Genomic DNA, 24122 nt, shown 5'->3' with positions numbered 1-24122 from the left:
AAATAAAATTTTATGGGGAAATTTACGTTTCTCAATAATTTAATTGAAAACAAAAGTTTAAATATTGTGTTTTTATTTCACAATTTTGCATATTCACCTAATGAGTTTATTTCTTTACCGTCGAAATATATCGTTTGTTAATATTTGATTAACACGCAGTTTTCTCTGTTTACCGTCGAAACATACCGTATATTAAAATTGTATTAACACGCAGTATTCTTTCGACACATTCAAATCACACTTTTATAGCCGCGTCATGCGAAAATGGGTCCTATGGCGTTCCTGCCAGCGTGGCTCAAGCTCAGCATGCGCATTTGCGCAGTCTGCTCAGAGGCGATGCTGTCCGCCATAAAATCACTAAAAACTGTATGGTCTCAATATGTATCTCCTGACCAGACTGCAAGATGCGCAGGCTTGCTGGGCTATGATGGGCGAATATGGCATAAGACCCATTTTAGCATGACACAGATCTTTAAAACTCTGATTGCGTATTGTAAATGGCACATTTTAGCATAATGCTTTTCGATATAAAATTGAATTCAAAATAGCAAATATAGCAAACTGACAAATTAGTGTTGCCTTTTCATGCGTTCAGGAACGATTTCGAGTAAAACAAACATTTGTGGTTAGAAAATGACACGATTTCCCTCTTATCGTGACCCTTTACTATTTCGGTAGTGTTTGTTTTCTCATCTTGTTAGCAAGGCTGTGTTTATCGATTGTCAATTATTTCTTCCCCTCACGATTGAGTTACCGATTACAAACCATGAAATTCTGCGAGATGAATTTTAACGCGTAATTATAACTGGGCCCAAATTTGTGTCTATGTGTCTTTTGAACATGCAGAGAGTAGCCCGGAATCGCTTACACTGAACAGAGTTACATCCTTTACGCTTTGCACAGACACAGCGATGTAGCAAAAGTTCAGAGCATTTTTCTCGAATCAGTCTATGAAATATTCGAATGTATTCGTTCGTGTCTGCAGGCGTTATGTAAAGGTAATTTAAGGTCGTATTGTACATATTTAATTTGTATACGGTGTCAAAAAAGTTTTTAAAAGGGAAATTATATCATGAAATTATATTCTTAGTGTGATAGGTATACCATTTTCCAACAATGTTCATTTAATATGATGGTGAATGCAAATTTTAGTTTATATTAACTGGTTCTCATTATACCATTTTCATCATATTTTCTATGCTTTTAGAACGTCTAAAAAGACATTTGTTGTTTTTTCGTCTATGTTATCTCTATTACATAATTAGGATGATAAACAGTGCACACACATCTCGACCAGTGCGCTAAGACACACTCTTTAAAAGTTTGAATGGGTTGTGTTTATTTCAAAATTGAGATAACAAGCTATAACCTAATTTTGAAAAAAAATAGTTGCGTCTAAGATTGTGCAATAGCGAACAACTTCAATGCCTTCAGCGTTTTGATTTTAATTGTTAGTTTAAGCTGCTATGTTTATAAATACGCTCAGTGTCTTGAGGGTGACTACTCAGTACTCACTACGGTAAGACCAGCGTTGAAAGCCTAGCAAGGGATGTCGTTATTCCAACAAACAACAGTATTCCTTAAAGAACGACATATTAATTCGTATTAAACCCCAACTGCAGTAAATTCTTAAACCACATCATATAATAAAATGTATCCAACGATTGCTCTAAATATACCCGAAAGATATTCCTGTCAATAATACCCGCAAGGGGAGTTAGACAGTATAGATAGATAGATAAAAGATGTCTAATTGAGCTGAATGCACACATGTACTAACTAAATAAAGCCTATATGACTTTCTGAGCCAGCATGATCAAGGTACAGCCCTTTTTGCTAAGTTATAATCATTTACTCTAACTTTAATTTCGTACTTTAAATGTCATTTAAATATGTACGATATTGTCTTTAACCCGTATCTTACGATTCTAAAGACCATGACCGATATGTCCTAACACCTATTGTTTGCCGAATTTACCTGCGTTTTGATTCGGGCTACATAACACATTTCATATAACTTCCGGGGTAATGTAACGACCCCCGTCTTCCTGTAGTCTACCAAATCGAAAGTAGTCTTTAATTCGTGTAATTACATCACTCATAAGTGACTGAAACAGTTAATCATGCCCTGTGATTGTGTTATCCATTTGTAAGACTAATGTCAAGATGGCAGAAAAACCAACGGTAGAGGACGGCGATCTGAAACATTTTAGGTTAATTTCCCTTTTAGTTGAATGTTCAAAAGAATGCCTTCTAAAATTATTTTATAGTCAGTTGAAAAAACTAAACTTGTCATTTCAAGAGTTTGTATCAACTAGAACAGATAGACTTCAGGAACTGAAGAACGAAGGAGTTTTTACCGAAGATGAAGTTAATATACTCAACCAGTCCCCTGTAAACCTGGATAAATTTGATATACGGCTGATATGCCTGCTGCTACAGCACCTTACTCCAGACTCAAACAGTGCATCATACAGCGCAAGTTCACAAGGCGGTTTAGCTATTCCAGATGATGATGACTTTAGCATTCTTGCAGAATTGAGGAGAATACAAATATGTAAAAATCAAATCATGTATCAGAGAACCAGAGTTGTGGATGATGACGAATTTGACCAGCTATTCAGTGAGATACTAGATACTTGTATTAGAATTTTGAAACAAGCCAAATCTTCTAAAGAAGATGTAACTGCTATGCGAAAAAAAATGAATGCCCTAAAGAATTCTAAAATGGAAGACATAAAAGGAAACATTCAGGAAAATGTTCTGCAATGTGTACGTTGGAGTGCAGGCGATATGGATGGGATTCAGACAAGACTTGCTGGTGTTCAGATAAAAATGGCAAGCAGTGAGGTATTAGGCTTTGTTTCGACCCATCAGTTAAGCTAAACATGTATGGTTATTAAGGAAGCAAAATATTATTATGACATCTAGATGCTATTACTCCCAGTGTTACTTTTAAAACTTTAATGTACTCAATTTTACATGTGGAGTATGTATGGTATGACAAAATACATGTTAATGTATAAAATGTCACAATTTAATTATTTCCTCCTCCCTTTCTAGAAGTATGATGAGGTTGATGCCAGTCGTCTGGACAACTTGTCACATCTTCAGGAGGAGGTTTCCAGTCTGACTACAGAAGTGCAGGCGTTAACAATTGAAGAGGGCTCGAAAAATGAAGTACACAACATTACTTTCTTTCTTGATTATCGTAAATGGCATTAATTTAATAAGCTGAACCATTTGCAACCATACATGTATGAATTTTTTCTTGCTGGAACATCATGTAATAATGTTATTTGTAATACAAACTGTAATTATGTATATCAGTAATGAAACTGCAAGCAATTCAATAAACTACCAGTCTTTGAAGTTTTTTTTTATATACATTTGGATATACATTACACTTATATAATATATTTATGAATTGAAAAAACCCGATTCACTTTTTGTGTTGGAATGACTTTGGATAGTGGCATAGATCATATAATTGTATCAACCATGTGTGTCTCATCATAGATGTGTATGTCTCATTTAGGCTGCTCGATTTACAGAAGAGCAGAGTGTTGTGCAGCAAGTGGAAACTTCCAGACAGCAACTAGCTGCAGCATGTGAAACTATGCAAGAAAATATATTAAACTTGTTGTCTAGAGGTGAATATTATTCTTACAAGCCATGGTGACCCCTAACCTCTGTTAAAATCTACTGACCGAAAATGAGATAAATTTTAGTTCCGCATTTTCCTAAGTAATCTTAAGCTACTGCATTTAAATAGTTTAAAATATGCATTTCCTGACCCCTACTTAAATGTACATAGCTAAACACATCTAACTTAGTTGGTAGATGATTCCTCTTTACCCAGCTATTCATCTATATACTCGACCAAATATTCTTTCTCTTTATCACCAACATTTTTTTGTGTTCAGCAATAAAGACCCGTGTAAAGAACAGTGTATCTAGCTGGTCCCATTAAAGTTTGCAGTGTGTTTTTTCCGATTTACTGTATCATGAAGATGTACATTAAACAATGCCATTTATGTTGGAGAGCAATATTTTTAATGTACCTGACTGAGCATGTGCCCTAATATGTTTTTTAATAATGAGCTTGTGTTCTGATCAGTGCTTTTCTTTATGAATTATTCAAATCTTTGGCCATGTTTTCAGCACCTATTGAAAAGGATGATAGTTTTGAAAGTAATACTGAGGGATGTGGTGTTGGTCAACAACAGAGGCCGAACCAACACAATATGCCTATGGGTGTGCGATCATCAACAGTTGAAGAAACAGAACTTCTTGCTGTATGTGCGGAGATAGGTCAGTATGAAATTAATTAACACTCTTTGATACAATGTAAGCAAATAAATGTAAACTAGATGCTGACAGGGGGCTACACAAGCAATATAAATTGTGTTTAAAAGCATTTGTTACTCATAATTTTTGCTTTTGATTATTCCACCCACATGATGATATCATTAACTGTATTCCATGCTTTGTTCAATGACTTTATGTATCTCATAAGAACAATACCGGTATATATGCTCCCAGGAAGCGAGGATATATGGCTTTGTTCCTCTGGCTATGTCTGATGGTCATTTGGTTGCTCAGTCTGTAAGGCATCTGTTTCCATGTGATATGTAGAGAGCGCTTGACTTACCATGCAAAGTTATATGATGGTCACTTAGAGGAGAGGAAAGGCCTATTGAATTTGAGGTCAAAGTTCAAGGGAACAGGGTCTTGTAACATCCTAAAAAATAACTACAATAGTGCCAATTAATACCCGTTTAAATCCTTAAAAAGACGTTAAACTCAAGATGAGATGAAAAAACATTATTTCTGAAGATTGTATAATACTGAAATCCAGAATTATTGGATTGCATAGTGTACTGGCGGCAGTAAAATGGGTTCAAGCATTTAAATGTTATCCTCCTAGAAAGGGTGTTTACTAGGCTAGTGCGTACAAAAAAACTCAGTTTCAGCAAATTTATATAAAAATTTACAAGTATTGATTTTGATTGCTGGCTTATTTATAACTTGAGGGGATTTGCTTCATGAAAGAGTCATGCCGGTTTGAGAGAGGGGTTGGGTAGAGTTGGCATACATGTTTTTAAACTTGCTATTTTAAGCTCACCTGTCACAAAGTGACATGGTGAGCTTATGTGACCGTGTGATGTCCGGCGTCCGTTGTGTGTGCGTGCGTGTGTGCGTGCGTCCGTCCGTCAACAATTTGTTTGTGTAGACAGTAGAGGTCACAGTTTTCATCCAATCTTTATGAAATTTGGACAGAATGTTGATCTTGATGAAATCTGGGTTGGGATTGTATTTGGGTCATCTTGAGTCAAAAACTAGGTCACTAGGTCAAATAATAGAAAAACCTTGTGTAGACAATAGAGGTCACAGTTTTCATCCAATCTTCATGAAATTTGGTCAGAATGTTTGTCTTGATGAAATCTGGGTTGGGACTGTATTTGGGTCACCTTGGGTCAAAAACTAGGTCAGTAGGTCAAATATTTGAAAAACCTTGTGTAGACAATAGAGGTCACAGTTTTCATCCAATCTTTATGAAATTTGGTCAGAATGTTTATCATGATGAAAACTGGGTTGGGATTGTATTTGGTTAGTCAGGTGAGCGATTCAGGGCAATCATGGCCCTCTTATGTTGTATTCTTGTAAGGCAACTTTTCTGTTTTATTTATTTTGATCCTATTGTTTTGAGCTTGGTTGTTTTCAGAGAAAACCCGAGGTATTGTCATAGCCAGCTCGCCGTCCGCCATCCGGCCTCCGCCGTGCTAAAACCTTTACATTGGCTCTAAAATCAAAGTGCTTCCACCTACAACTTTCAAACTTCATATGTACATGCACCTTGATTATTCTACATGCCACACCCATATTTGAGTCACTAGGTCAAAGGTCAAGGTCACTGTGACCTCTAAAAAAAATAAAAAAAATCTGACAAGCTTTCATTCATTCAAATTTGTACTGCAGCCGAGCGTTGGCACCCGTTATGCGGTGCTCTTGTTTACAGATCCTGTGGAGCTTCATAAGCTGAGGATAAATCTAGACTTTGAGATGGCACAAATGACCAGATTGGAGGAAGCATATCGACATGTAAGAATTTGTTAAGCAGCTGCAATTACTGCTGAGTTTACAATATCAATAGTTTAACAGATTAGTCAATTAATTCAGAAAGTAAAATTAAATTAATATTACCCTTAAAAATATTATAAATGTGTTGTTTTTATTATGCAACAATCGGCTGACTGATTGTAAATTATTCACTTCAGTCACTATTTTGGAGTTAATACCAGAATAACCAGAATAACATACATAGACGGTATGACATAATCTATGTTTCAGTTTGATGAACGTATCTTTGCAATGCTGAAAGCTTGGCATGACACTGTGATTTCATGTGAACAAAACCCACGTCACCTCTTAGCAGTGGCCCTGGAGGATTCGGGGAACCGTCTTCTGGCAATAAAACTCGTTCCTGGAGAGGAACTAGACAGTATTTGTTTTAATTATAATGAAAATCTAGGGAAAACAAAGATTTATTATGCTGTTAGAGTCACAAGTTTAAGTAGCATACAAATTCATTGATCCTATTGTGATATGCATTACATTTTTTTACATGGACATGTTCATTGATACATGTGCCTTGATACTATTGCAAGCAATTTCTTTCAAACCATCATAAAATGTTGCGGATGTTTGTTTTGGTGAAGCAAAGAAAATATTAGGCACATTATTAAGTTTACATTTTTTTAGTTTATTCATTTAAGCAAGTATATAAGTGAAATTGCATCAACACATCAACCAAGATATATGGGACCTTTCTGGCCAACCAATTTTGGTCCTTCATAGATTTGCAACTGGATTACATATTGGTAAACACTTACGGTCTTATATAATTTTCATAAAGGCGGCATCTGGGTCCTATGTGTGTTACACTGGGCTGTTAGTGGGTCTTTTATGCGTCCCATATCATTGACTGCCAAACTGCCAATATAAAGAAAGCAATAGATGCCAATAATTCCAAATTAGTTGAACAATAACATTTGGAATTATGACCATTTTTTTGCCATAATTATCTATTTGCATCTGGTTTTTTGCTTGTAAAATTGCTTCTTGTACATGTCTAGTTTGTCAATTTTGTGGTAGATAATCTTGAAAACCAACTACATGTACAAGAAATGCCTTTAACATTTTTGCAGTGCATTACATGTCTACCTCCTCCTGGCAACATATTCCAACAAAGTTTCCCAAATAAATAAACTAACCAATCATAAATGCATTTTATAATTATGTAGCACAGAATTCCATAATATAAAAAAACAACATGTTTGCAACTGTATTTTGCACACAATATCTGCATTCATGTATATATGGCAGATTTATACATGGTACTGCAAAAACATCAAGAATCAAGCATTTTGTTATAAGCATGTAAAATTCTAAAAACTTTGAAATTTGGTTTTTAGCTCCACGGGCAAGAGGCCAGCGGGGCTTATGTCATGGTCCTGTGTCCGTCGTGCATGCATGAGTCTGTGCGTGCGTCTGTGTTAACTTTTTCTTTAAACATCTTCTTCTCCTAAACTACAAGTCCAATTCTGATAAAACTTCTCACAAATGTTCCTGGGGTGAACCTCTTTCAAATTTGTTCAAATTATGCCCCTGACCACGCCCTGGGGGTCAATAAATTGAACATATGCTTATATAAAGCCTATTTTGTGCAAATTAAAAAAATCTTCTTGTCCATAACAATTGGGCCTAGTGCTACCAAATTCGGTATGTAGTGACATCTAATAGTTCTCTACTTAGCTTGTTCAAATTATGCCCCTAGGGTAAATTTGACCCTGCCCCTGGGGTCGCAAAAACGTACATTCGTTAAATAAGGCCTATTTTGTGCAAACTTTAAAAATCTTCTTGTCCCTAACTGTATGGCATAGGGCTACCAAATTTGGTATGTAGTGACATCTAATAGTCCTCTACCAAGTTTGTTCAAAGTAAGCCCAAGGGATCAAATTTGACCGTTCCCCAGGTGTCACAAAATTGAACAAATGCTTATATTGGGCCTATTTTGTGCAAACTTTAAAAATCTTCTTGTCCATAACCGTATGGCATAGGGCTACCAAATTTGGTATGTAGAGACATCTAATAGTCCTCTACCAAGTTTGTTCAAATTAAGCCAAAATTGAACAAATGCTTATATTGGGCCTATTTTGTGCAAACTTTAAAAATCTTCTTGTCCATAACCATTGGGCCTGTTTCTACCAAATTTGGTATGTATTAAAATCTTAAAGTTCTCTGACTACCAAGTTTTTTCAAATTATGCCCCTGGGGTCAAATTTGACCCTGCCCTGGGGGTCACACAAATGAACATATGCTTAAATAAGGCCTATTTTGTGCAAACTTTAAATATCTTCTTGTTCATAATTATAGAGCCTAGGGCTACTAAATTTGGTATGTAGTGACATCTAATAGTCCTCTACCAAATTTGTTCAAATTATTCCCCTGGCCTCAAATTTGACCCTGCCCCGGGGGTCACAAAACTGAACATATGCTTATATAAAGCCTCTTTTGTGCAAACTTTAAAAATCTTCCTGTCCATAACCATTGGGCCTAGGGCTACCAAATTTGGTATGTTGTGACATCTTATAGTTCTCTACCAAGTTAAAAGATTCATGATTGAATGAATGAACTTTCATTAATCTTGTAGAACATACGTAGATTTGATCTTCAGCATCTAAAAATATGTGAAATAGAGAGAACGACAATATCTTTTGGAGAGATAAATGTACCTATGTTATAAGCAAAGGACCTGTGCGACAATTCCCGGGCTTTTTAGTCTATTTAGTTAACACCGTAGTAACGTTTTCCATATATAAAAATGCTTACCCTTCCAACTTTAAGCGCCCAGTGGGACGAGGGATAGAAAGAGAAAGTCACATGCTTGAGTACATTTCAACCCATGCGCATTGCACGCTTTTTTAGCATAAAAAAAACAGTGGAGCGATACAGGGCCATCATGGCCCTCTTGTTTTTGGTGCTGCTGCAAGTTTTGTCTTTCCAATTTAATGGCATACACTTGTTCAGGAATATTGTTAGACCCAAATAGGGCCCATGTGGATCACATATGGGCCTTACATTATATACTCTTGTGTGTTATACAAGTGTTATGAGGTAAAAAAAATTGGTTATAACCTTGTTCTCACAAAAAATAGCATGCATAGTATGTTTACACATTATAAATACATTTAAATAGATTTTTCTTAACAGTTAGAGCTTTAATAATTGGATCATATGGGTGGTTTCTGGTTATTCCCTTATGGAATTGTCCGTATACATCTCCATATACAGCCTATATTGGACATATATGGGTTCATTTTTAGCTTGGCTGTTTTTGGAGAAAAAACGGGGTATCGTCATAGCTGTCCGCTGTCTGCGTCGTGCTAAAACCTTAACATAGGTTCTAAAATCAAAGTGCTTCCACATCGAACTTTGAAACTTCATATGTAGATGCACCTTGATGAGTTCTAAACGCAACACTCATTTTTGGGTCACTAGATCAAAGGTTAAGGTCACTTCTGACAAGCTTGTATTTATTCAAAACTGCACCCACAGCCGAGCGTTGGCTACCGCTATACGGTGCTGTTGTTCAATAAGGCTAGCTCACGTGGGACCTCAGTCAACAGTTGTATCCATGTATCGCAATTCTTCTCCTGATAATTGTTCCTGTATTCCAACACTGATTAAAGCCATAAGTGTTGCAGTCTCACAATTAATTAAATATGTACATGTTCCCTTTTTAAATGTCAAGTTGCTCGTGGTAATCGTTTCTGATTTCCCCTTGTCTATCCAGAAATAAGAAGCAGATTTTCATTAAATTGTACATGACAGTGGCCTTCTTTCATAGTTGTTCAAATCAGTTCGGCCTGCTGTACATGTATGTCACCAGAGATAAAATATAATTTTATAAGTAAATACTTGTGTTTTTAATAGTAGGAATTATTTCTTCATGTTTTAAACTTTACATCCCCTGAAAATAATGCTAATAATAATATCATATATTGGATTTTTTCTCCTAGGAATTGTGCAGAGACGTGCACATGAAAACACCAAAAAATGCATAAAGAAGATAACATTTTCAAAGCCGCAAGAAAACCAGGGTCAGGGAGTTATGATGAACTATGGTGCAACAGAGGCAATAAATGTGTTCAGTGGTGGGGAGTTAGTGATTGGTGGAACGATGACAATTGGTACAGACAATATTGATTGGAGGTTGCCATCCGGTTAGCTACAGTTTAGATGTTTAGCTCATCTGTGTATGACATGCACTGGCTGAGATTTTGGGATCGCCTTTTCCGTATTCCATAGAGTTTTGCATTTAAATAACATCTAGTCCGTAACCGCTGGACTCATTTTAACAAAACTTCACAGGGATGATCTTTGGGTGACCCTGTTTTCAGGTTGTTAAAATATTGTGGGTCTGTCACATACATTGGTCACTGGAGCTAACAATAGTTTTTTAGCTCATCTATTTTTTGAAAAAAAATTATGAGCTATTGTCATCACCTTGGCGTCGGCGTTGGCGTTGGCGTTGGCGTTGGCGTTGGCGTTGGCGTCGGCGTCCGGTTAAGTTTTGCGTTTAGGTCCACTTTTCTCAGAAAGTATCAATGCTATTGCATTCAAACTTGGTACACTTACTTACTATCATGAGGGGACTAGGCAGGCAAAGTTAGATAACTCTGGCGTGCATTTTGACAGAATTATGTGCCCTTTTTGTACTTAAAAAATTGCAAATTTTGGTTAAGTTTTGCGTTTAGTTCCACTTTTCTCAGTAAGTATCAATGCTATTGCATTCAAACTTGGTACACTTACTTACTATCATGAGGGGACTGGGCAGGCAAAGTTAGATAACTCTGGCATGCATTTTGACAGAATTATGTGCCCTTTTTATACTTAGAAAATTGACAATTTTGGTTAAGTTTTGTGTTTAGGTCCATTTTATTCCTTAAGCATCAAAGCTATTGCTTTCATACTTGCAACACTTACTAACTATCATAAGGGGACTGTGCAGGCAAAGTAATGTAACTCTGACTGGCATTTTGACAGAATTATGTGCCCTTTTTATACTTAGAAAATTGAAAATTTGATTAAGTTTTGTGTTTAGGTCCACTTTATTCCTACAGTATCAAAGCTATTGCTTTCATACTTGCAAGATTTATGAACTATCATAAGGGGACGGTGCAGGCAAAGTTATGTAACTCTGACTGGCATTTGGACGGAATTATGGGCCCTTTATTCTTAGAAAATTGAAAATTTGGTTAAGATTTATGTTTTGGTCACTTTACCCCTAAAGTATCATAGATATTGCTTTCATACTTGGAACACTCACAAACTATCATAAGGGTACAGTAAAAGGACAAGTTGCATAACTCTGGTTGTCATTGTTACGGAATTATGGCCCTTTTTTGACTTAGTAACTTTTAATATATGGTTAAATTTTGTGTTTCGATCCACTCGAAGTATCAAGGCTATTGCTTTCAAACTTCAAATACTTACATGCTATCATGAGGTTACTGTACCTGGCAACTTGAATTTTACTTTGACCTTTGAATGACCTTGACTCTCAAGGTCAAATTATTAAATTTTGCTAAAATTGCCATAACTTCTTTATTTATGATTAGATTTGATTGATACTTTGATGAAACTACTCTTACCTGACATACCACAATAGACTTCACCCAAACCATCCCCCGTGCCCTCCCCCCCCTCCCCCCCCTCCCCCCCCCCCCCCTAATTTTTTTTTTTTTTTTTTTTTTTATAAGATCATCTCACAAATGACCACCACACCCTCACACTATACCCCCACCCCACCCCCCCACCCCCCCCCCAAATTTTTTTTTTGATTTTTTTTTTTTTTTTTTTTTTTTTTTTTTAAGATCATCTCACAAATTATCACCACACCCCTCACACTATACCCCCCCCCCCCGATTTTTTTTTTTTTTTTTTTTTTTTTCGCTTTTTTGGAAGATAATGTAATAAATGTCCACAACCCCACACTATACACCCCTCTTCACTCCACTCCTCCCTCCTTTGTGATTGAAAATGAGAGTCCCTTCACCTTTAAAAAGAAAATAGATGAGCGGTCTGCACCCGCAAGGCGGTGCTCTTGTTTAATCTTTGAAACAGCAAGGGTCATGGGTTTAATATTTGTTGTGTAACAACATAATAAATAATAATGGTCCTACTAAGTTTTTAAAAATTATGTCCCTTTGGTCAAAATTGGTTGCACCCAAGGATTCACTGGATTTGTATGGACTTATATATGGGTCACTATTGGGTCAGACATAGGTGAACAATTCCACTTGCATGCTTGCAATGGCGAGTGAATAATGCCATTGGGGGAGTATGAAACATATATTTATGCCCCCCCTTCGAAGAAGAGGGGTTATATTGTTTTGCACATGTCGGTCGGTCCGTCCACCAGATGGTTTCCGGATGATAACTCAAGAACGCTTAGCACTAGGATCATGAAACTTCATATGTACATTGATCATGACTGGCAAATGAAACATATTGATTTTCAGGTCACTAGGTCAAAGGTCAAGGTCACAGAGACTTGAAATAGTAAAATGGTTTCCGGATAATAACTCAAGAATGCTTAGGCCTAGGATCATGAAACTTCTCAGGTACATTGATCATGACTGGCAGATGACCCCTATTGATTTTCAGGTCACTATGTCAAAGGTCAAGGTCACAGTGACTCGAAATAGTAAAATGGTTTCCGGACGATAACTCAAGAATGCTTAGGCCTAGGATCATGAAACTTCATAGGTACATTGATCATGACTAGCAGATGACCCCTATTGATTTTAAGGTCAAAGGTCAAGGTCACAGTGACTCGAAATAGTAAAATGGTTTCCTGATGATAACTCAAGAATGCTTAGGCCTAGGATCATGAAACTTCATAGGTACATTGATCATGACTGGCAAATGACCCCTATTGATTTTCAGGTCACTAGGTCAAAGGTCAAGGTCACAGTGACTCAAAATAGTAAAATGGTTTCCGGATGATAACTCAAGAATGCTTACGCCTAGGATAATGAAACTTCATAGGAACATTGATCATGACTGGCAGATTACCCTTATTTATTTTCGGGTCACTAGGTCAAAGGTCAAGGTCACAATGACTCGAAATAGTAAAATGGTTTCTGGATGATAACTCAAGAATGCTTACACCTAGGATCATGCAACTTCATAGGTACATTGATCATGACAGGCAGATGACCCCTATTAAATCTCAGGTCACTATGTCAAAGGTCAAGGTCACAGTGACTCGAAACAGTAAAATGGTTTCCTGATGATAACTCAAGAATTATTAGGCCTAGGATCATGAAACTTCATAGGTACATTGATCATGACTGGCAGATGACCCCTATTGATTTTCAGGTCACTAGGTCAAAGGTCAAGGTCACAGTGACAAAAAACGTATTCACACAATGGCTGCCACTACAACTGACAGCCCATATGGGGGGAATGCATGTTTTACAAACAGCCCTTGTTTGAATCTGCCTGGGGGAATGTATATTACATGTTTTGTAATCGTATATTGCCATAAACAAAATGAGAATGTCAACTTGTCATCACCTATTGTTAGTGAAAACCATAAATTTGACAGTAACAATTTATAATATCATTTTGACATTCCTCGTGCTAAACTTGGACATTTTGCTCTAAAATCAAAGTGCTTCCACCTACTTCTACACGCCACACCCACTTTTAAGTCACTAGGTCAAAGGTCAAGGTCACTGTGACCTCTATAAAAAAGATAATCTGACAAGCTCTTTTTATTCAAAAATGCACCCTGAGCCGAGCATTGGCACACATTATGCGGTGCTCTTGTTATGTATTTTGTTGCTGTTGTTAAGAATTAAGTTGTGATCAGTCAATATCTTCATTTTACAGCAAATGTTTGTGATGTGTACTCATCTTTCATTTTCTTTATCCAGCTGCCAGTAGTTGGTCGACTGGCCTGAGTGGTCCTGCAGGCAGCAGATCAGATCTCCCACCAGGCCTGAGTGGTCCTGCAGGCAGCAGATCAGATCTCCCACCAGGCCTGAGTGGTCCTGCAGGCAGCAGATCAGATCTCCGACCAACCTCCAGTAGTGCCAGTATCCACAATTTTGCTCAGCCACATTCCCTGAACATCATGGGGGGCCGTGTGACAACTACTCCTGGCTCACACATTGCTCTTGGACCAAATATGTCAATGTGGAGCTCACCATCTCGAGTTGGTATGCAATTGTTTGCTTTACTGGGTATACTTGTGATCACTGCAAAAGAAATAAATACTTTTGGTATTAAATAAACTTAAATGCATATCATGCCTGTAAATGCTTCCAAAATTTAATAGTTTTGATTTAGAAAATTTGGGAATGTAATTTTTACTTGAGAGAATATTGATTGAAAATTGAGAGATATACTTATTTAATTAGAACTTAATTTATGTGTTTGAGGTCATTGTTTGAGGTCACTGACCACTCCCATAATTCTTACCTGAAATTAAGTAGAATTATGCCAGATGTTTTACTTAAACATTTTTAAGGTAAACGTTCAACATCTTTATTTCACTGTTTCTACTAAAAGCATTCAATTGAATCATTACACATCTGGTAGGAATAATTGTTTGAGCTTACTGACCAAGATCCATAGTTCTAACAATTAATTTAGGAGAAATATATTCCCTGTTTACCAAAGATATTCAAATGAAACTTCACACATATTTTTGAGATCAGCATGTGAGGTCATAGATCAAGGCCCATAAATCTTTGCTTTAATTGAGAAAAATTATGCCCCTGATTATACCTCAGGTTTATGTTTTCTTGTTTTCCTGTACGTCTCTATGTTTCAATATTACTTACAGATATTGAAATAAAACTTTGCATGTGTGTTCAAGGTCTTTAAATTCATTAATCAAACAAAACCTATAACTTTTACCATCCTTTCAACAGGATTATGCCCCCTTTTGTACTTATAGGTTAAGCTTTGCCTGCAAGATGAAATTCTAGATTAGATTTGCATGCTTTAAACACAGGTCTTTGTAACTGCCATACAATTGCAACTTAACAAATGTTTATAGAATCATCATTTAAGGTCACTGGTCAAGGTTAATAACTCTGACCTGCAATTTATTAGAAGTATGCCCTTTTTTGTACTTCGAAAATTCATGTTTGCGTGCAATATCTCAATATATCTACTACAGATATTCAATTAAATATCAAATTATGTCTAAGTGGTCATGATATTGTCAATCACCAAGGCAAAAACTCCTACCTGCAATTTAGCAGAAAAATGTCCTTTTTGCATGTAAAAAGCTTAAATAACTTTAGTTTTAATTGACCAACCTTGCTGAAATTATGGATTTAGCAAGCCTCCATGGAGACCCAACATTTGGGTCAAGATCATTACTTATACAAATGGAAAAAAACGTTTCTTCTAAAGAAGTTCAGTTAGGCTGGAAATATTTTTATGAAGTCTTGTATGTAGGTAGCTGATATAGGATGTGATTGCATTTGGGGCCAGTCAGATCACTGTTAGAAAAAAATATAAACACACATTTGTTATCCCCCGCCATAGGCGGAGGGATATTGTCTTGGCCTTTTCCGTCCGTCCTGAGCCATATCTTGGAAGTGCTTTGGCAGATTTCATTGAAACTTGGTATGAGTATATATATATGGATAAGAGGATGATGCAAACCAAATGTCATTGTACACTATCTGTTTATAACGGAGTTACGGCCCTTTGTATCTTGAAAAAAATGCTTTTTTGAATGTCAAATGTAACACTTTTGTGTCCAGAAGCATATTGGCGGGGGATATCAATTCAACAAATTTGCTTGTTTCAATATCTTTAAAGTTTCGATAGAGATATTTTGCTGTAATATTGTATGAAGGTATCGTACATAAAGTGGGCTTGTCAGGTACAGGTTACTGTTGCCAAATATAGAATCAATGTTTTCGCTAAATAACTTTATTTTGCTTTGAGGATAGTGCTGAAATGTGGTGTGTAGCAATCATAGATGCAAACTAAGCTTTGGATTGTATTTGGGGCCGGTTCGGTCAAGGTTACTAATATAGACCCTGGCATTACATAGATTTTTAATAAAATATCTTAATTTGTAAAACAATTAAAATCTAGTTTTCTGGCATGGCCACATAATTATACCCCCATTACCATTGGTAATGGGAGCTATATAGGAGTCACTTTGTCGGTCAGTCTGAGGGTCAGTCTGTCTGTCCTGAAAATTTCATCCGATCTTCACCAAGTTCGGTCAGAAGTTGTATCTAGATGATGTCTAGGTCAAGTTTGAATATGGGTCATGCCAGGTCAAAAACTAGGTCACGGGTCACTTAGTGCGTTTTAAACCGAAAGTTTGGCCGGACCATAACTATGTCATTTACTGTTAGATTTTAAAATGGCTTGGTACATTTGGACACCATTATGGAACGTTGTGTCATGCGAAAGAAGTATGTCGATATCGCCAAGGTCAAGGTCACACTTGAATTTGCCCATAAATGAGCTTGTCGGGGCCATAACTTTGTCATTTATTATGAGACTTTAAATCATTTGGCACATTTGTTCACCATCATTGGGCGGTGTGTAATGTGAAAGAATTACGTCAATATCCCCAATGTCAAGGTCACACTTTGAGTTCAAGGTCAGTCATACATGAGCTCGTCCGGGCCATGACTATGTCGTTCATAGTGAGATTTTAAAATCATTTGGCACATTTGTATACCATCATTGGATGGTGTGTCATGCAAAAGAATTACGTCAATATCTCCAAGGTCAAGGTCACACTTTGAGTTCAAAGGTAAAAAATGGCCATACATGATCTTGTCCGGGCCATAACTATGTCGTTCATTGTGAGATTTTAAAATCATTTGGCACATTTGTTCACCATTATTGGACGGTGTGTCATGTGAAAGAATTACGTCGATATCTGCTACGTCAAGGTCACACTTTGAGTTCAAAGGTAAAAAATGGCCATAAATGATCTTGTCCGAGCCATAACTATGTCATTTATTGGGAGATTTTAAAATTACTTGGTACATTTGTTCACAATCATTGGACGGCGTGTCATGTGAAAGAATTACGTTGATATCTCCAAGGTCATGGTCACACTTTGAGTTCAAAGATCAAAAATGGCCATACATGATCTTGTCCAGGCCATAACCATGTCATTCATTGTGAGATTTTAAAATGACTCTGTACATTAATTTTGTTCACAGTCATTGGACGGCGTGTCATGCCAAAGAATTCAAGAGTTCAAAGGTCAGAATGGCCATAAATGATAATTGCATAATAATTCTTAAAAATCGCCATAAATTAGTTTCTCATTTTTTGTGAAGACAGCATGCAATATATTCTGTGTCAATGCAGCATGTGGAGATATACCACACGTCTGTGACAAAGCTCTGGTTCATAGTTATCTAAATTTTCTGGTCTAATTTGCATATATCTAACTATGTAGCTTTTGCAGATATTCATCATCAAATATGTATTCACATAAATTATTTCCGCTGGGCGACATAAAATGATCAGTTGGGTCAATATCAAGGTTACTGTTTCTAAAAATAAGAACAAGCTTTCTTTACTCTATAGATTTAGTTTTTATACAATATTGTTCTTAAATTTAGTATGTTGGTAGCTAACATTCAGACCTTGCTTTCTATGGAATTTGGGTTCCGTTGGTAAAAGGTCAAGGTAAAGGTTTCTAGGACCTAGCTTGGCATTGTGTTTGGGCAGGTAAGTAAGAGTTTGAGGTCACTGTAAATAAAAAAGAAAAACTTTTAAATGCTCAAAAACATAAGTTTGGATAAAGATTTAAATTTGTGTGAAGGTAGCTTAAATGCAGACATAGCTAGCGATTGCACGTGGGACCAGATAGATCAAGGTCAAGGTCTTTGTAACTTTAAATTGAAAAACTGGTTATTGTTTAATTTCTTGAGTCTTGATGGACGTATTATATTGAAATTTTGTGTTTTGACAGACCAAGCTTGGGATTATGCAACTATTAAATACAAACGTTAGACATCAAAAAAACTTGTTTAGTGGTGTTGCCATTTTTCGGGTTGAAACATTAAAATAGAAAAATGCAAATGTAGATGATTAAATATATCTAGACAAAATACCATTTGATGAAGAAAAATTAATGTTCATGGTTACTATGCCTTTTATTTTATGTTGGTTATATACTGTGTATCCTGCAGATGTTTAACTAGTTTAATATTTTCCTATTTCAAATTGTAATATTTTCATATTTCAAATTGTGTTGTTCATTTTCAGGGTCTGCTAAAGGTGATAGCACAGACTCGGTGCCAAACAGGCATGGACATTTGAAGGTTGGTTAACTTTAAAGTTTAGGCCATAGCTCACTTGTCATATGTAAAAACAACATGCTGTGCAAGCAATAGCTTAAAACTTAAGGTCACTATAAGAGCCCAAAGGTCAAACATTGGCATAAAACAGCTTGATTGGCTGTTCCTTAAATAAGCCACTTGTATATCTGATATATGCAGTACAAGCAGAACAGTTTAAGCTCAATTAGCCAAAGTCTAAAAAGCTTTTGCCGTGGCAGTTTTTTGTGCATTCATTAATTTTTCTGTTTACATGGTGTGATAAATCACAAGTGGCCTCAAAAATCTAATCAACGTAAATGCATGTCACCAACATAGATATTTATTTGGTTTTATTTTAGGGATCTACTAGGTACTACGTAGACGTCCTTTTTTGTTTTGTTATTAATTTACCTGATGTTTTAATTTTCAGAAAGAGTTTGACGACAGTTTATCGCAAACCATGATGGACATATATCTGCAGAACATGAAGTCAGTGGGAGCCATTATGTGCTTTAACCAGACATATGGGACTGGCTTTAGAGTAGGAACAAAATACATTGCAACAGCTAAGCATGTGATTTCAACAATTTTAGGTGAGACAATGCTTAAATGTCAAACAATTTTTATTAAATATTGTATTGGTTATATGTTGGAGAAACTTGCACAGAAATGGCTCTTTCATGTCTAACTCAATCAAACCCTTACTACATTATTATATTTTACTCAGAACAGACTTTTTATAGTGCTTCTATTCTATTGCAAAGGAAATCTGAACTTCTTGCAAGATTAATTTTTAGCTCGGCTGTTTTCAGAGAAACCCCGAGGTATTGCCATAGCCTCCTCCTCTTCCGCCGTCCGGCATCGTGCTAAAACCTTTGCATTGGCTCTAAAATTAAAGTGCTTCCAGCTACAACTTTGAAACTTCATATGTACATGCACCTTGATGACTTCTACACGCCACACCCATTTTTGGGTCACTAGGTTAAAGGTCAAGGTCACTGTGACCTCTAATATAAAACTTTAACTTTGCCTCTAACATCACAGTGCTTCCACCTATAACTTTGAAACTTCATATGTACATGCACCTTGATGACTTCTACACGCCACACCCATTTTTGGGTCACTAGGTTTAAGGTCAAGGTCACTGTGACCTCTAATATAAAACTTTAACTTTGCCTCTAACATCACAGTGCTTCCACCCATAACTTTGAAACTTCATTTGTACAAACACCTTGATGTGTTCTACACGCCACACCCATTTTTGGGTCACTAGGTCAAAGGTCAAGGTCACTGTGACCTCTAATGTAAAACTTTAACTTTGCCTCTAACATCATAGTTCTTCCACCTACAACTTTGAAACTTCATTTGTACATACACCTTGATGACTTCTACATGCCACACCCATTTTTTGGTCACTAGGTCAAAGGTCAAGGTCACTGTGACCTCTAATGTAAAACTTTAACTTTGCCTCTAACATCATAGTTCTTCCACCTACAACTTTGAAACTTCATTTGTACATACACCTTGATGACTTCTAATGCCACACCCATTTTTTTGTCACTAGGTCAAAGGTCAAGGTCACTGTGACCTCTAATATAAAACTTTAACTTTGCGTCTAACATCACAGTGCTTCCACCTACAACTTTGAAACTTCATATGTACATGAACCTTACACGCCACATCCATTTTTGGGTCACTTGGTCAAAGGTCACTGTGACCTCTAATATAAAACTTTAACTTTGCCTCTAACATCATAGTGCATCCACCTACAACTTTGAAACTTCATATGCACATGCACCTTGATGACTTCTACATGCCACACCCAATTTGGGTCACTAGGTCAAAGGTAAAAAAAAATATTCTGACAAGCTTTCGCAGCCGAGCGTGGCACCCTTAATGCAGTTCTCTTGTTAACATATTAAATTTGAAACATATTTAGCAAACAGGTACTAGTTGACAGGTATAAACAAAATATTTTGTTAATAATATGATCTTGGGGCTTTAACTGATTGTTATTTTGTCTTGTGTTTTAGACCCAAGAAGATCTGGAAAAGAAAACATTTCACATTTACAACAAGCATCCATTGTGTTCAGTGACCTTCCAAATGAACCCTCTGCCACAAAGTACTACTTCTCACAGTTTTATTATTATGATCAAGAACTTGATGTTGCTGTTCTTGAAATATCTAACGCCGACGGAATGATGCCAAGAGGGCTACGCCTCAGAAAAGAGTTCTTCTGTCGGGCTGATACAGATATTGTGTCCATAGTTGGGTATGGGCATCCAAACCAAAAGAATCAAAACAAATATTTTGAATATCGGTGTCCTGTGGTGGATAGCGATTCACAAGCAGTTTGTGCTGCACAGGCTTTTGTCCGCCAAAAACAGGCTGTATTAAAAAATGGGCTGTTGAAGGGTTATCCCTTTTCTGTTGTGGACGCAGGTTATAAAGGCTACGATGCTCCTTACAGAATGCTGCTGCATTGCTTCATGGAACATGGGGCATCTGGCTCGCCAATCTTGGCCTGTATAAATCCATCAGCAGGGATTGTAGAGGTAGTAGGGGTGTTAACTTGCGGCATGCCAGACTTTTTCTTCTGTTTGAAACAAGAGTTCAGATATTTGATCCCAAGCAAGTATAGATTTGAAGCAGGATCCAGAATGTCTGCTATCTATGAAAGCATGAAAGTCTATCAAAAGCAAGACTTGGCAGCTGACCTGTTTGTTTAATTCTTTAAGCATGCAGGATGTGTTATCATTGTGTAAGCATACATGGTGTGTACCTAGTATATAATATATAGAATACACATATTGCTCAGAACTATTTTGCCCATGACATTCAGAGTTGCACAATTATAAAAAAAATATGAATACATGTATATTTAAAATGTATTATTTAAGTGTGCTATACTAGGATGCAAGATGACGACTATGGGGTTCACAAATGGATGTTAATGGATGTAAACACACCAGTAAGAAGTTCTTTTTCAAATAACTTTTTTTAACAATTTTTCTTAAGAATTGCAACAAGTGGATAAAATACAGTTTTTATGCAGTTTGTGGCAATGTGAAAAAAACAACAGCGGAATAACTGTATTTAATAAGCCTGTGTTCTTGGTAAAAAATTCGATGTGTAATGAATTCATAAACACTGTTGTGTGCTGCATGCGATGTGAAATTTTGGCACCAATTCAGGCGTATTTTATAATGTATTCTTAATTCATAAGCTATCGGCACAAACTTCCAGAAAAACTGTCTTATGCGCTAAAGATGTTTGCAAACATATTTCAATAACTTGAGATATTTGCAAAAATAAAATTCTTAACGGTGTGTTAACATTTGATCCCGTGTAAGCCCATGAAAACCCCGTTGATTCTGCACCCTGTATACCAATACATTTGAACAATTTATTTGCTTTATAATTGGCTCTGAAAATCCTGTTGACTCTGCATCAATACATTTGAACAATTTATTATACCACCATTACCATTGGTAATGGGGGCTTTATAGGAGTCACTTTGTCGGTCAGTCGGCCGGTCTGTCGCGAAATTTCATCCGATCCTCACCAAACTTGGTCACAAGTTGTATCTAGATGATGTCAAGTTTGAAGACTGTTTGTGTGAAGCGAAAGAAATAAGTCGATATCTCCAAGGTCAAGGTCGCCACGACTAAAACAAGGGCTGTTTGTAAAACATGCATGCCCCCCATATGGGCTGTCAGTTTGTAGTGGCAGCCATTGTGTGAATACGTTTTTTGTCACTGTGACCTTGACCTTTGACCTAATGTAAGTTATCATCCGGAAACAATTGTGCTATTTCGAGTCACTGTGACCCCTAGTGACCTGAAAATCAAAAGGGGTCATCTGCCAGTCATGATCAAGGGGGAGTGAGAGGGGGGTATAATGTGGGGTGTGGTAATTTATAAGATGCTTAAAAAAAAAAAAAATTTTTTTTTTGGGGGGGGGGGGGTAGGGGGGGGTGGGGGTGGTGAGAGGGCGTAATAATGTGGGGTGTGGTTATTATTAGATGTTTAAAAAAAAAATTGTTTGGGGGGTGGGGGGGGGTAGGGGGGAGTGAGAGGGGGGTATAATGTGGGGGTGTGGTAATTTATTAGATGTTTAAAAAAAATATTTGGGGGGGTGGGGGTTGGGGTAGAGGGGGTGGGGGGTAGGAGGGTGAGAGGGGGCTATAATGTGGGGTGTGGTAATTTATAAGATGTTTTAAAAAAAATGGGGGGGGGTGGGGGTGAGAGGGGGTAATAATGTGGGGTGGGGTAATTTATTAGATGTTTAAAAACAATTGGGGGGTGGGGGGGTAGAGAGGGGGGTAGGGGGGAGTGAGAGGAAGGTATAATGTGGGGTGAGGTAATTTATAAGATGTTTAAAAAAATAATTGGGGGGTGGGGTTGGGGGAGTAGGGGGGGGGGGGTGAGAGGGGGGTATAATGTGGGGTGTGTGGTAATTTATAAGATGTTTTAAAAAAAATTGGTGGGGTGGGGGGGAAGGGGGGTGAGAGGTCATAATGTGGGGTGGGGTAATTTATTAGATGTTTCATTAAAAAAAAAATTGGGGGGGGGGGGTGGGGGGTAGTGAAAGGGGGGTATAATGTGGGGTGTGGTCATTTATTAGATGTTTAAAAAAATTGAGGGGGGTGGGGTGGGGGGGGGGTAGGGGGGGTGAGAGGGGGTATAATGTGGGGTGGGGTAATTTATTAGATGTTAAAAAAATTGAGGGGGGGTGGCGGGGTGGGGGTGTAGGGGGGTGAGAGGGGGATATAATGTGGGGTGTGGTTATTTATAAGATGTTTTAAAAAAAATTGGGGGGTGGTGGGTGGGGGGGGGGTTAGGGGGGTTGAGAGGGGTTAATAATGTGGGGTGGGGTAATTTATTAGAGTTTACAAAAATTGAGGGGGGGGTGAGAGGGGGATATAATGTGGGTGTGGTAATTTATAAGATGTTTAAAAAATGCGGGGGTGGGGTGGGGGTGGGGGGGGTAGGGGGTGAGAGGGGGATTAATGGGGGAAGGGTAATTTATTAGATGTTTAAAAAAAAATTGGGGGGGGTGGGGGGGTATAATGTGGGGTGTGGTAATTTATGAGATGTTTACAAAAAAAATTGGGGTGGGGGGGATAATGTGGGGTGGGGTTATTTATTAGATGTTTAAAAAAATGGGGGGTGGGGTGTGAGAGGGGGGCTTAATGTGGGTTGTGGTATTTTATTACATGATGTTTAAAAAGAAAATTGGGGGGGGGATATCCTCTATTCATTAAACATGAAATTTTAACTTTGCATTTGTTTCCCCTGTATATAAGAAAGATATAATAGTATATTACCTCCTCTGTCCTGCTTATATTTATATTAATCAACAAAATTAAACATTAACACAATATTTAACATACAAAATATACAAAATCATATTCTTATAATATTTTTACTGATTCACTTTATTTTACTCAAAGGATGATGTTTCATTGGACTGATAATTATAGATTTAGGATTACAGACCAGTTGCTTCAGTTATATTGTTCAGAGTTCGCTCTGTTGGCCGCGTATGCATTCTTGAGTTATCATCCAAAAACCATTTTACTATTTCCTTTCACGGTGACCTTGACCTTTGACCTAGTGACCTCAAAATCAATAGGGGTCATCTGCGAGTCATGATCAATGTACCTATGAAGTTTCATGATCCTAGGCCCAAGCGTTCTTGAGTTATCATCTGA

At 37.1% G+C, this 24122-nt stretch overlaps 1 protein-coding gene and 1 long non-coding RNA gene across 2 annotated transcripts; one reads left to right on the top strand and one right to left on the bottom strand.

The window, feature by feature from the left end:
• The first annotated feature begins 2029 nt into the window (after positions 1-2029).
• Positions 2030-22340, top strand: LOC127844116 (uncharacterized). Its single transcript, XM_052374126.1, has 11 exons — positions 2030-2850; positions 3064-3180; positions 3539-3653; positions 4165-4314; positions 6023-6105; positions 6355-6505; positions 10086-10289; positions 14013-14297; positions 18352-18407; positions 18835-18997; positions 20438-22340. The coding sequence occupies exons 1-11, from the start codon at positions 2167-2169 to the stop codon at positions 21133-21135; spliced, it is 2706 nt and encodes a 901-aa protein (XP_052230086.1). The 5' UTR covers positions 2030-2166; the 3' UTR covers positions 21136-22340.
• Positions 6328-10092, bottom strand: LOC127844140 (uncharacterized). Its single transcript, XR_008032577.1, has 2 exons — positions 6897-10092; positions 6328-6498 (listed from the first exon to the last, which is right to left on the bottom strand). It is a non-coding gene; the product is annotated as an uncharacterized LOC127844140 (long non-coding RNA).
• Positions 22341-24122: the final 1782 nt, after the last annotated feature.

The sequence above is a fragment of the Dreissena polymorpha genome, chromosome 9, assembly GCF_020536995.1.
Source record: "Dreissena polymorpha isolate Duluth1 chromosome 9, UMN_Dpol_1.0, whole genome shotgun sequence".
Classification (NCBI taxonomy): Eukaryota; Metazoa; Mollusca; class Bivalvia; order Myida; family Dreissenidae; genus Dreissena; species Dreissena polymorpha.
Note: the sequence above shows the minus strand (reverse complement) of the source record. Positions and strands in the feature narration are given on the sequence as shown.